A 14,712-nucleotide genomic window follows, 5' to 3' on the forward strand; every position below is an offset into this window, starting at 1 on the left:
GCTGGCCACGTGCTGCCTCTGTAACAGCTCGCTGCAAAACAAATGCTGAATGTTATTTTCACTTTTCACCTTTTTTTTTGTAAAAGCAAAAATCCTCTTTGGATTTTTTTGTGTGTGTGTGTGGTTAGTGAAAATAGATACTAAGGTAGGTCTTTCATAAAAGCAAAGTGGTACATGGGGTGCCTGGGTGGCACAGTCGGTTAGGTGTCCGACTCTTGATTTCAGCTCAGGTCATGATCTCAGGGTGGTGAGATCGAGCCCTTGCATCAGGCTGTGTGCTCAGTGCAAAATCTGCTTGGGACTCACTCTCTCCCTTTTCCTCTGCCCCTCTCCCTCCTCCCTCAAGCAAATGAATAAATCTTAAAAAAAAAAAAAAAGCAAAGTGGTGCAGTGTGACATTGCATGAAGCAGAGGATACTCATAATTCATTTTCCCTGTGGAACATATTTAGATATTGCTGGAACTTGTGGAGTATGAAATTAAAATCTTAGTGGTATTAAAAATACTTTAATATCTCATATCCAGGATCTAGGCTAACACCACAAAATCATTATAGTCACTGGACAAACATTGGTGTTTGAACACATGGCAAAATCCTCTAGTGTCTCCTGAATGACCAAAGTTAAGTTATGTTCTATATAGTTTCACTGTTAATGTCACTGCTTCTTCTATTCTGGCTTTTGTTGCCACCACTCTTCTGAAACCTTTGTGGAGAAAACTAACATTCGTTCATTTTAAAGATTTGCTTACTTAGCACGCATGCATGCAAGCTAGGGGAAAGGCGATGAGAGAGAAAGAGAGAATCTCAAGCAGACTCCCCACTGAACATGGAGCCTGACATGGGGCTCCATCCCACAACCCTGAGATCATGACCTGTCTGAAATCAAGAGTTGGTGTTTAACCAACCAAGCCACCCAAGCACCCCTAGAAAACTAACATTTATTTTTACATCAGAAACAGGCTAGAGATTTATGTGTTCTAAAACTGAAAACTGCTGAGAAAAAACCAGACTACCCCTGTTCCTCTCCGCTGGAGGTTTCATCACGTACGTATAGGCACATGCACACATAAAGACTTTTAAAAATCAGAATGTATATGTATTGTGTGTGTGTGTATGCATCTGTGATTCCATTAACTTCTTAAAAGTAATAGCTTAATAGCACTATTTCCTACCAAAACATACTCCATAATTTCAAAGCAATTTTCTCACTCCTGCAGAAGAAGAGTTGTAATACAGATGCTTAAAAGTACTGTGAGTAAAAAACAGTTTATCCAAAAGAGAATTGCACTCTCTCCATTGAGTGGAAGAAACTTATAAAAAGAAGCAGGTGACCTTTTATCTGAATCCTCAGGGAGGACACAGCCACGAGAGCCTGCACATGACCCACAGCAACTGTTTGTTGAGTGAATGGTAGCACTCACTGTCACCTACAGTAATCAACCAGCTCAGCAACCATCTTTCTCACTATTCTGGGCAAATAACTTCCTAGTGGACCAGTTGACTTAATTGGTGTGAAATTGCTTGAGAAAGGGAATGCGAACCATTACCATTACTGTACCTTACATTGTATTCTCATCCAAGCCTGTGACCACTAAGCTGGAGCAAACATTGCTCACTTGTTCCATGAAATCTTTCCACTAGCAGCTGTGGGATCCTTTTTTCTCTCAGAAGTAATAATCCAAAAGTGTTTTGGTAAGCCTTTCCCAGCTTTTTGGAGTCTGGATTTCATGTTCAGTGGGACTTCTTCAGGAGAGAACATCAGTTTGTACAAGTTACCTTTCCCACCTGCAGTTCTGTTGTCAAGACTCTTTAGATGCCAGTTCTTGGTTATCTGTGGGTCACTTACGGGCAGCTCAGGATGTAGGCTGACAGATAGTAATGAGACATTTCATGGCTGTCACCTTCATTACCAGTGTCGTTCCATCTCATCAGAGCCATTAAGCACAAAGTTGTGGAAAACTCAGTTGCTTCCTGTTGGAGTCTTCATTCTTTCTACCACCTCAGGAAGATGTTCTGCTTCCCCTTGGGAACTGGAGCACATAAGAATCTCATAGGTTTGAAGAAGTGGATGGCTGAGTACAGCTGTAACTTAGCTCTTGGCATTCTCAGAGAGTCTTGGGAACAGTCCTATGTTTCTCTTCTAAATTAGGACACGTGTGCGTCCTGGGGTGTGCAGAGCTGCACGATAAGCATGGAGTGTATTCCTGCTGCAGGATTTCCTGAATCCTGATGTTTAGGAGAGGAATATTCTTTTTATTAGTATTTAATTTAATGAACATGACATAAACACCTTAAAAAAAATTACTGTTAAAGCCGCGTTTGACCATCACCACTCCCCTATTGAACCTCCCCAAAACTAATTATTACCAGTTTGGTGTATACCCTGACATTTTTCTATGCCCGTGTATATGTATATACTCATAGAAATACAGATAATATTGTCTTGGTTTCTTTTGCTCTTTTGAAAAAAACATAATTGGTATTGCACATATCATTTTGTAACTTGCTTCCTCCACTTAGCAAGGAATTTTAAATATTTAACTATGTTATTAGTATGTATGAATTTATTCTTTTTCAGATTGGGGTAAAATACAGATAAAATTTTTCATTTTAACCGTTTATAAGTGTACAGTTTATTAGTGTTAAGTACATTCACATTTTGTGCAGCAGATCTGAGGAGCTCTTTTTTCATCTTGTAAAACAGAAACTCCAAACCCATTAAATACTAGCTTCCCATTCCTTCCTCTGCCCTGCCCCTTCCCCCAGTCCAGGGTAACCACCATTCTGCTTTTTGTCTCTATGAATTTGACTACTCTAGCTACCTCATATAACTGGAATCATGCAGCATTTGTCCTTTTGTGACTGGTTTCTTTCACTTCGCATCATGTCCTCAAGGTTCATCCATGTTGTAGCATGTGGTAGAATTTTCTTCTTTTTTAAAGGCTGGACATATTTTTTAACTGCCAAATGTTACTCCATGTCTGTGAACATACCATTATGTAACTATTTCCTATTGATGTTTCCAATTTTTATTTCAAGTGACATTGCAACATTACTTCTGTTAAAAATAAAACCTTTTCAGGTCAGACCACATGCCAGTGAAGTTTCTTGCTTGGAGCAGGCTACTGCAAGATGCCCCAGATCCCTTGGCAGGGGTTCTGGTAGGAAACATTCCCTTGCTCTGCTTGAGGGATTCTTCTTGAGGGAAAAGTCTGAGAAGCACCAACCAAATATATACCCATAACTCCAGTCTCTAAAAGTAGGTAAACTATAGACAAGTACAATTTTAAGGAAATTGAAAAGCCTTAATATTTGTGCTGAATTTTTTGAGGTCGATGATACTCATTTATAATCAGGCGACAGATATGGGCAAGTATAAAAAGTCTTTACAGAGGGGCGCCTGGGTGGCTCAGTCATTAAAGTATCTGCCTTCGGCTTGGGTCGTGGTCCCAGGGTCCTGGGATTGAGCCCTGCATCAGGCTCCCTGCTCCATGGGAAGACTGGTTCTCCTTCTTCCGCTCCCCCTGCTTTTGTTCCCTCTTTTGCTGTCTCTTTCTGTCTCTCTCTCTCTCTGTCAAATAAATAAATAAAATCTTAAAAAAAAAAAAAGAAAAGAAAAGGCTTTACAGAGACTTTAAAGTCTTTTGACTTGTCCTGTATACTTGGATAAAATTAATTAGCACGTGGGGAATTGTTTAACGGGTATAAAATTTCAGCTTTGCTAGAGTTCTGGAGATGTGCACAACAATGTGGATGTCCTTAACACTACTGAACTGTGTGCTTCAAAATGGTTAAGATGGTAACTTTTGTGTTTTATGTGTATTTTGCCACAATCTTTAAAAAATTAAATAGCACATTTGAAAGCATTTTTAATTAAATGTGCAGTACTAATCTTTCATCCTTAAACTTAAAACAGAATTGCCCAGGTCGTAGCCAAGAAACACCATTTTCTTTTCTCCTTAGGTGTGTTTTTCCAGAGCATTTGTTCTGAAGGCAGGCTGCCCACATCCACAATTGTTGTACTGTGCCTATCTCACCTCACTTCCCATTCCTGCTCAGGTTGGCTGTAACCCCAATGAAGATGTGGCGATCTTTGCTGTTGACTCCTTAAGGCAGCTCTCTATGAAGTTTCTCGAGAAGGGAGAATTAGCCAACTTTCGTTTCCAGAAAGATTTTCTGAGGCCCTTTGAGCATATCATGAAGAAAAACAGGTATGTGCCTTGTCCAGTTCCCCATTGGAGGTCTAAAAAGACCTCCTAACGCTAATCACACAATTATTTTCTTCCTTTGTTGATGGAAACAGGTAAAATGAACAGACTGTGATTCACAGGTATTGTTTCTAAGTACGTCACTGAGGTCTGCATATGACCTTTCCCAGAAGGACAGATGATACCACCACAACTAGTAGAAATGTGCCATGCATTCTTATTGGGGTGGGTGCTGACATTCAGAGAAAGAGCCACTGCTGAGGCATCCTAAACAGGGTCAAGAGGGGCGCCTGGGTTGCTCAGTCGTTAGGTGTCTGCCTTCGGCTCGGGTCATGATCCCAGGGTCCTAGGATCGAGCCCCGCATCGGGCTCCCTGCTCGGCAGGAAGCCTGCTTCTCCCTCTCCTCCTGCTTGTGTTCCCTCTCTTGCTGTGTCTCTCTCTGTCAAATAAATAAATAAAAATCTTAAAAATAAACAAATAAAACAAGGTCAAGAATTATATGACCCATCATTTCTGCCCCGGGAGAGTGATAGAAGAGATCAGGACAGCGTCCCTGTGAAGCACTCACCCTGTTCATGCGTTCACTTGGCCTGTATTACTGCAGCCTGCCAGCTGCTAGTACTAGTCTGAGTGCCAAGTATACAGCACTAAAACAATCAAAAATTCCTGTTTTCATCTGGCCCTGATTTAATCATCATGGGTACACCATATCCTCTTTTAAATGTGTTTGAAGTTTTCCATAATGAAACTAAACAATAAATCCTTGTTTAGGGGCGCCTGGGTGGCTCAGTCAGTGAAGCGTCTGCCTTCGGCTCAGGTCGTGATCCTGGAGTCCTGGGATCGAGCCCCGCATCGGGCTCCTTGCTCAGCAGGGAATCTGCTTCTCCCTCTCCCTCTGCCCCTGCTGATGCTTACACGCACACTCTCTCTCTTTCTCTCTCTCTCTCTCTCTGAAATACGTAAGTAAAATCTAAAAAAAAAAAAAAAAATCCTTGTTTATATTCCAGTGAGATAGATAAGTAAATAAATGTTTAAATCAAGGTAAGGGGATAAGACTAGAAGCACTCCTTTAAACAGGGCAGTCGGCCGAGATTCATTTGGTAAGTGGACCCTTAAAGTGAGGAACGAGCCAGGAGTGGCTGTATGTGGTCTTGGGAAGAGTGTTGTGAGCAGAGGGAAGAGCAAGAACAAAAACCCTGCAGCAGAGTGTGCTTGGCATAAGGAGGAGGAGCAAGGAGGCCAGGGTAGCCAGGCAGAGTGAAAAAGGCAGAAAGTCCTGGAGGATGAAGCCCTAGTGGTGGCAGAGTGCCTGGGGCATGGAGGAACTGTCAGCCTTTGTCAGCACTTTGGCTTGTTCTCTGTGAAAGACAGAAGCCATTGGAGGCTTTTGAGCAGAGAAGTGAAATAGTCTGACATATGTTAAGGGATCATCCTGCATTTATCCATGAAAAATGAAAAGCCACGGTAATTGTTCAGATTTGGACCAAGGGGGTGAGGCACCATGAGATTGGATTCTGCATACATTTTGAATGGGAAGCATACAGCATGTGCTGATGAATTAGCTATGGGGCATAAAAGGAAGAAATGTCAAGGATGACTTTCAGGTGTCTGTCCCTGCCACTAAAATGTGTCCATGAGATCTGCTTAGACTGTTGTTTGTTTGTTTGTTTGTTTGTTTGTTTTTCAAAGAAAATGAAAGCTGGGCGCCTGGTGGCTCAATCGGTTAAGTGTCTGCCTTCGGCTCAGGTCATGGCCCCAGGGTCCTGGGATCCAGCCCCATATTGGGCTCCTTGCTCAGCGGGAAGCCTGCTTCTCCATCTCCCACTCTCCCTGCTTGTGTTCCCTCTCTCACTGTGTCTCTCTCTGTCAAATAAATAAATAAAATCTTTAAAAAAAAAGAGGGCGCCTGGGTGGCTCAGTTGGTTAAGCGACTGCCTTCGGCTCAGGTCATGATCCTGGAGTCCCAGGATCGAGTCCCGCATTGGGCTCCCTGCTCAGCAGGGAGTCTGCTTCTCCCTCTGACCCTCCCCCGTCTCATGTTCTCTCTCTCTATCTCATTCTCTCTCTCAAATAAATAAATAAAATCTTTAAAAAAAATAAAAAAAATAAAAAAAAAGAAAGAAAGCTTACGAGTTCAAAGGCCATAGCCAGCGTGGGTCCTTTGGGGTAACAAAAAGGGCACCAGAAAAGTCTCCCTGATATGTCTCTCTCTCTCTTGGTTTTTCTCTTCATCACCTTACTGCTCATTTTAAGAGACAATAAAGCCCATTCCAGATTCTGGCATCACCCCTGATTTTTTTTTTTTTTTTAATTTTTTTTTAGAGAGAGAGCAGGGGGCAGGGGGAAGAGAGAGCATCCTAAGCAGGCTCCATGCCCAGCAAGGAGCCCGACGTGGGGCTTGATCTCATGACCCTGAGATCATGACCCGAGTTGAAATCAAGAGTCCAACGCTCAATCGACTGAGCCACCCAGGCGCACATGCCCCCTGATTTTAGCGTATGCGCAGAAATACCCTCCTACCTTTGGGGACACTGTTGTGAGTGCTGAGGAGATGGAGGCCTGACGTGGCAGCCAGCCTGGTTGGCTGGTGGCACTGATGGCCAGAGTCCCAGGCCCCCCCGCTGCCCATCCCGTGGCTGCTCAGCCAGCATTTGAAAACGAACAGAGTAAGTTTAGAATCACACATTGCCAGCCACTCTCAGACACTGTTGATGGAACTGTAACTTGCTATAACATTTTCAGAAGCATTTGGGCAATGTGCAAGAACCTTAACATTTCTCTGCCTTTTGACTCAGTAATTCTACACTTCTGTAACTCGTCTAAGGAATTAATTTGAAATACAACAAAACGTTGTAAATCACACAAAATAATTTTTAAAAAACCAGATCCCACCTAAATATAAAAGAGTGTTAAGACAATGTTGGTACAGCCACAACATGGAATATTGTGCAGCTGTTAAAGATGTTTACAAAGTTTATGACACGGGAAATGCTTAACAGTTTAGTCAAAAGGTCAGGTTATGGAATTGGACAGTGTAATAAGGACAGTTTTATCAATCTCTCCATGTGAAATATCATACTGTCACATAAAGGAATTTTTTGTTTCATTATGTTTTTCTCTACATTTTCCAAAATGTTTACTGTCATCACATTACTTTTAATAATTAGGCAAAAAGCATTTTTTTTTTAAGATTTTATTTATTTGACAGACACAGCGAGAGAGAGAACACAAGCAGGGGGAGTGAGAGAGGGAGAAGCAGGCTTCCCGCGGAGCAGGGAGCCCAGTGCAGGGCTAGATCCTAGGACCCTGGGATCATGACCTGAGCCGAAGGCAGACGCTTAACCACTGAGCCACCCAGGTGCCCCTGGGCAAAAAGCATCTTAATTTTTTTTTTTTAAGTAAACTTCTTTTTTTTTAAAAGATTTTATTTATTTGAGAGAAAGCAAGAGTGAGAGAGCACAAGCAGGGGAAGCGGCAGAGGGAGAGGGAGAAGCAGGCTCCCCACTGAACAGGGAGCCCACTGTGAGGCTCGATCCCAGGATCATGACCTGAGCCAAAGACAGATGCTTAACTGACTGAGCCACCCAAGCGCCCCTTATTATTACTACTTTTTATACAGGGCATGAACTCATGACCCTGAGATCAGGAGCTGGATGCTTAACTGAGCTATCCAAACACCCCAAAAAGCATTGCCTTTTTTTTTTTTTAAGATTTTATTTTGAGAGAGAGGGAGAACGTGTGAGCAGGGAGAGGGACAAGCAGACTCCCTGCTGGGCATGGAGCCTGATACGGGGCTCAGTCTCACAACCCCGAGATCAAGAGTCAGACGCTTAACTGACTGAGCCAACAGGCACCCTCCCGAAAAACATTTTAAAAAGTACATGTAGGGGCGCCTGGGTGGCTCCATCAGTTAAGCCTCTGCCTTCGGCTTAGGCTCCCTGCTCAGCGGGGAGTCTGCTTCTCCCTCTGCCTGCCGTTCCCCTGCTTGTTCTCTCTCCTCTCCCCCCTCATCAAATAAATAAATAAAATCTTTTAAAAAATAAAGAAATAAAAAGTACATGTAGGAGCGCCTGGGTGGCTCAGTCGCTAAGCGTCTGCCTTCGGCTCAGGTCATGATCCCAGGGTCCTGGGATCGAGCCCCGCATCGGGCTCCCTGCTCGGCGGGAGGCCTGCCTCTCCCTCTCCCACTCCCCCTGCTTGTGTTTCTGCTCTCGCTGTCTCTCTCTCTGTCAAATAAATAAATAAAATCTTTAAAAAAAAAAAAAAAGTACCTATAGAGGGGCGCCTGGGTAGCTCAGTTGGCTGAGCATCCTACTCTTGGTACCAGCTCAGGTCATGGTCTCGGGATTGAGTCCACCACTGGGCTCCACACTTAGTGGAGTCTGCTTGAGATTCTCTCCCTCTGCCTCTGTCCCCACCCTGCTCATGCTCTTTCCCTCTCTCTCTCTTAAATAAATCTTAAAAAAGTACATGTAGTTCTTCCCAATGAGCTACTTTTCTTCCCCATGAAGGGGAGGCAGTCATGAATTCAATTGTATTATATATTAAAGTCACATAGGTATGTAGTCAATCCTTTGTTATCTGTGAGTGACATATTTGCTTTGTGGACTCTTAGCTAAGTTTTAACTCTGTTTTGACTTTCTCCTTGCCTTCTCTGAATGACCTCTTATCAGTTAGTATGGATCCCGCAGATGAACATGAATATTACTGTAAGCCAGATGAAATTTGCTAGTCAGGTCTGCAATCCCAAAGCCACTCTAATGGCTTTCAAAGCTAGTGGTGTGGAAGAGATAGTTTGTGTAGCCTTGCTTCTTGTTGTTTGTATGATAATAGAGCTCACCCCATAACTGCACGTGTCCTAATAGGTTGCAAGACATACATGCTAACCTTTTGCAAATATCTAGGTAACACCATGTTGAACCTTGCAGCTGCTTCAGAAAATGGGCCATTTTTTCTGTCTTCAGGTTCTGTTTTGTAATAATTAAATTTAAAATTGTGCATCTTAAATTACATATGTATATTTCTATCCATGTATATGTGTTTACCGTACACATATATCCCTGCCTAAAAATCGAAGAGGATATGCACCAAGAATTTAGGAATAGTCATCTCTGCCTGGGAGAATTATGAGTATTATTAGTGTAAAGGTTTTCATCCAGAAAAACTGACCAACAATGCCTTAAACCACAAGGCTTAAGTGTATTGTTACGTAACAGGTCAGAGGCAAGCAGACCCAACTTTGGTTCCATAGCCCAAATTGTCATTGAGGACCCAGCTTCTTTCTTTTTTGCTATTTTTTTTTTAAGATTTTATTTATTTGAGAGAGAGCGCAGGGGAGGAAGGGGGAGAGGGAGAGGGAGAAGCAGACTCCCTGCTGAGTAGGGAGCCCGATGCAGGACTCGATCCCAGCACCTTGGGATCATGACCCGAGCCGAAGGCAGACGCTTAACCGACTGAGCCACCCGGGTGCCCAAGGACCCAGCTTCTTTCTGTCCCTTTGTTTGTCCATCCACAGGATTACTTTTTACCTTTGAGCCTATTGTTTTGTGATGCTGAACAGAGGTTCTAGCTCAAGGCATCATACTGTGTTCAGAATGGGGATACCAGGAAAGGGGCAGAGCCTACCATGCGTATTCTTTATAAGACAAAACCAAAACTATAGTAGAAACCCCTCCCCTTCCCATTCCCACAGATTTTTCTCTTATGTATAATTAGAACTGGTCATGTGGCTCTCCTGACTGCAAGGGAGGCTGGGGTATCAAGGGCCTGGCACGTGAACCAAGGTTGTCATGTTGTCTTGCCCTGTTTATGACCGGCTCCCCGAGCTCGGGCATGTTGCTGCGTGCGTGAAGTCAAAGTTCTGCTCTCAAGGAGGTGGGAGGACAGCTGCGGGGAAGGCACCCGGCCGTCTGCCACGGTGATTGTCTTAACGTGTTTTTCTTTCTGTGGTCTCTAGTTTATTATTTTTTTTTTAATGAATGTGGATTACTGTGTGCTTTTTAAAAATGCAGGTTTTGGGAGGTGCCTGGGTGGCTCAGTCAGTGAAGCATCCCACCCTTGATCTCAGCTCAGGTCTTGACCTCAGGGTCGTGACTTCAAACCCCATGTTGGGCTCCAAAAAAACAAAATAAACATAGAAAAATAAAAATGCGGTCTTTTTAATGCACTGCCTCTAAGTGATGCCGTGTTCATTTCTCTTCCTACCGTTCAAAGTACAGATGACATCGCTGCCCCATTCTTTCCTTAGGTCTCCGACCATCCGGGACATGGTGATCCGCTGCATCGCGCAGATGGTGAACTCCCAGGCAGCCAACATCCGCTCGGGCTGGAAGAACATCTTTGCAGTGTTCCACCAGGCAGCCTCGGATCATGACGGGAACATTGTGGAGCTGGCCTTCCAGACCACGGGCCACATCGTCAGTAAGTGGCTCTAATGTCCCACCTGCAAGTCTAAAAGGGTGACCACTTTTTCCTGTTTTACTCTTGTGAAAACACTCCTGGATCGGACATTGGCCTATAAATCATAGGATTTCCCATACCAGGGTTACACCAGTCTACTTTGTCTTGATTGCCACCAATCCCTTCAAAGGACCATATGCCACTATGCCCTACTGATGTGCATAAATTACTCCCAATAACAGATGGAGCTGAAGTTCCAGTTTGCCTGATACGTGCAGAACGTTCAGTCCCAATAGGGACTGGAACTTTTCTGTCCTGAGAGACATTGCTGGGCTTTTCTGACCCTAAAGGTACTGATGATGGGGCAGGCGAAGGTGCACGAACTCCAGAGGATACTGACTGTGCAGGAGAATCATTTGATGCTGATGAACATGGAGTCAGCAAACTAAGTGGGGAAAAATATTGTCTGTTGAAGTTATTAGCAGCTGTGGGTGCTCCTCCCAAGGGGTACCCCAGGTCCATACATTTGACCTCCTGAAAGATTTGAGACAAAGTTTCCCAAATGTGTAGAAGAAGGTGTTACAGAACCATATGGCGAGTCCATATTGACAATACCTGAGGGACTTGGAGCAGGTCTCTGTAATGGTGGTCTAAAACCTGGAGCTTTGGAAGTATCAGACTGATGTAAAGGATCTGAATTTGGCAAATATGAGGATTTTCCTGATAGCATAGATTCTGGTGTTGACTGAGATGAAACAACAGATCCTCCCCAGAAGGCATGAGCAGAAGTAGGACTGTTTTCAAACAATGTGCTAAAGGGCCCAAATGGTAAGGGGGCACTGAAATTGGGAGCAATTGGCTTATTTGCTGGATGTACTGAATTTTGACAAGCACTTTGTGTACTGAAGGTTGAAGGTAGCTGGACAGAAGAGGGAACACTGTGAGTTCTTTTAATGTGATTGACACTGAGGACTGCAACAGATGAATTTTACACTGGAGCTGGATTTTTGTGAGGGGCAATTGTGCCATGAGAGGGTGGTCTAATAGCAGGGGTTTCCATTTTAGGAGCAGGCTGGGAGCATCCCATTTGTGTCTGAGGCATAGGGTAAGTCACTGGGGCAGTAGAAGGCACCACCACTGGAGCAGAACTTGTTGCTAAAGGAGGGACAGTCATTCTAACTTCTGGGGGAGGAACCTGAGACTGCTGAAGAGGTGGTCTTGGCTCCTGAGAAACAGATCCTGGAGGTTGTTGCTGAGCAGAATGAACTGATGAACTCCCAGAAGAACTGCTGCTGTTTGAAAGTCTACTGTTTGCTGTTTCTACTACTGGTGGACTACCTGCTTCCTGTTCAGAGGAAGATGCCCTTTTATTTGGAGATGCTGTTCCACAATCCAAAGGGCTGTCTAAGGACAGGAATGGCCGGGGAATTAAAGGAGTGTGCTCAGGATCACCGAACCAGGGCTAGAGCTTTGTCCAGTGCTCAGCTTCTATCAGGCAGACCACTGAGGGCCAACTTCACACAGAGATCATTGTCCTCTCCATTTCCTCAAGCTCCATCCTAAAATAGTTTAAGTTGAAACGGACACCTTGGCATCCTGGTGAAACTTGGTTTTCTCATGGCTTGTCCTCTCTCACTTCCTTAGGGACACTTGTCAGGTAGGGCCTCTTCAGAGAGTCCTTCTCTGACTCCCAGCCTAAGCAGCCCCTACTGCCTTCAGTCCCCTCACCCGGCACTCACCCAACCTGAGATTATTTTATATTTTATATATGTATTGGTTTAGGCAATTGTCTGTCTTGCCCATTGAAGCACGAGTATCGTGAGGCAGGAAATTTAATTGGTCACCTCTGTCCCCAGGGCCCACAACTGTGCCTTGCACATAGTTGGCACTCAGTAAATGATGATGAATGAATGAGTGAGTGAGTGAGTGCATATTGGAGCTCAGGAACCAGTTTAGCCCAGGCAGTGCCCAATTGATTCATTCCTGAATAATTTAATAAGAAATGCTATCTTCTAGAGATAGTGACATGCTTTTCTTAGATTTTCACAGAAGTAGTCCCTTCAGGGTGGGGGGTGTTCGATCCCCATTTTTAAATCTCCTGGTCTTATAAAAAACATGGCTTTGTTTCCGCAGCAACTATTTTCCAGCACCATTTCCCTGCAGCCATCGATTCCTTTCAGGACGCTGTGAAGTGCTTGTCGGAGTTTGCCTGCAATGCTGCCTTCCCCGACACGAGCATGGAGGCGATCCGGCTCATCCGCTTCTGTGGGAAATACGTCTCCGAGAGGCCTCGGGTACATCATTTCCTCTTCTCCCGCTTGGGCACTGAGGAGAAAAGGAATCGCAAAGAGCGTTGCAGCTACGCTTTTAGAAATGCATGTTTGCCCTAAATGCTGCCCATTGCTGGGGTTCTACCCCTTCTCTCCTTTTGTATGTATGAAATTACTTCTTTTACTCCTACTGAACTTTTGCCTGGTATTCTAATTGTTTTTGTAGGAGATGGGTATTTAGCTTTGAATTTTGCCAAAGTTGAAGAAGATAGACCTTCCTATTTGAAAGAAAACAAACCTCCCTCTTAAGGAAATGACATTTCACCATTGTGACATGGCTGAGAAGTCACATTTTAAAAAATCACCTTTTGTTTTCTCCCAGAAATGTTTGGGGTTTTTCTGTTATGTCTCACCTTTCCAAAGAGGCCCGCTTGGTTTAAATGACAGTCTCATACTGAAATTGGGTAGAAATAAGCACATCTAAACTGTGACAGCCGATACAGTTCTCTCCTTCAGATCTTTTCTGTGTATTGATTTATTTAGTTTCCACATTAGACCTATGAGATTGGCAATTATGTCCCCATTGTACGGGGGAGTTGACAGAGGCACAGAGAGAAATTGCCTAGTGTTGGATAACCAGAGCTGATAAATTTCATTACAGCAGACAGTACCACGCTTCAAGAGTGGTTACAGATCAAAGGGCTCGAAATCCCAGAGGTAGGGCAGGGAGTGGGGTTTCACATCCAGACTGGAAAGACTTCCAGTTCCTAGCTGCGTGACCTTGAACAGCTGACTTCATGTCCTAGTGCCTAAGTTAACCCAGCAGTGGTCTGCCCACTCAACTTATTCTAAAACCTACAGAGGTCCGTAGGCATAACTGCCCGCATGCACTTGGGAGAGGCTTGTGTTTGCCTCCTGGAAATTCCCTATCCTGCCCTTGCTGAATGGATGTTGTTAGGAGGGGGAAATGTGTGGGGCCTTAATCTTCGTGTAGTTCCCTTTTAGTTTCTTCCTTTGCTTGCATAGTCTGTGTCTGAGAGGTGACTCTCCTGGCAGGTGCTACAAGAATACACAAGCGACGACATGAATGTTGCTCCTGGCGACAGGGTCTGGGTCCGAGGCTGGTTCCCCATCCTGTTTGAGCTCTCCTGCATCATTAACAGATGCAAGCTAGATGTTCGGACAAGGTAACCATGTCCCAGGACGGTGCCCCTTCCGTCACAGAATGAGCCTCGGTCACCTGCTCACCTGACCCCATGCTCTCCCACTCTCTTCTCTGCTGTTCTTTCCTCCTCACCCCCATCCCTTTCTGCGCCTGGCTTTGTTCCTGCAGAGGACTCACGGTCATGTTCGAGATCATGAAGAGCTACGGCCACACCTTTGAAAAGCACTGGTGGCAGGACCTGTTCAGAATCGTGTTCAGGATTTTTGACAATATGAAACTCCCTGAGCAGCAGTCAGAGGTAGGTGATAACTAACACAGTGCCCTGGGTACGGCCGGGGAGGCCTCTCTGCTTTCCTCTGCTGCAGGGTTATGTCATCATCCCCACACAAGTCTGACATTTTGAGCTCCTGGAGGTGTGTTTTAAAATGGAAACCCCGGGGAGGAGCCTGGGTGGCTCAGTTGGTTAAGCAACTGCTTTCGGCCCAGGTCATGATCCTGGAGTCCCGGGATCGAGTCCCACATCGGGCTCCCTGCTCGGCGGGGAGTCTGCTTCTCCCTCTGACCCTCTTCCCTCTCGTGCTCTCTATCTCTCATTCTCTCTCTCTCAAATAAATAAATAAAAAATATTAAAAAAAAAAAAAAATGGAAACCCCGGGGCACCTGGGTGG

At 44.5% G+C, this 14,712-nt stretch overlaps 1 protein-coding gene across 2 annotated transcripts in view; it reads left to right on the forward strand.

Annotated features, from left to right (window-relative positions):
- ARFGEF2 (ARF guanine nucleotide exchange factor 2) overlaps positions 1-14,712 on the forward strand; it is an 88,540-nt gene that overhangs the window by 59,453 nt on the left and 14,375 nt on the right. For both annotated transcript variants that reach the window (XM_028125213.2, XM_088026789.1), the window contains exons 26-30: positions 4,061-4,212; positions 10,458-10,630; positions 12,743-12,903; positions 13,936-14,066; positions 14,213-14,342. In XM_028125213.2, the coding sequence (XP_027981014.1) occupies positions 4,061-4,212; positions 10,458-10,630; positions 12,743-12,903; positions 13,936-14,066; positions 14,213-14,342 (747 nt within the window). The remainder of the gene's footprint in view (positions 1-4,060; positions 4,213-10,457; positions 10,631-12,742; positions 12,904-13,935; positions 14,067-14,212; positions 14,343-14,712) is intronic.

This window comes from Eumetopias jubatus, unplaced genomic scaffold (genome assembly GCF_037043125.1).
Source record: "Eumetopias jubatus isolate StellerSeaLion01/CBP00866 unplaced genomic scaffold, mEumJub1_p1.0 scaffold_9, whole genome shotgun sequence".
Lineage (NCBI taxonomy): Eukaryota > Metazoa > Chordata > Mammalia > Carnivora > Otariidae > Eumetopias > Eumetopias jubatus.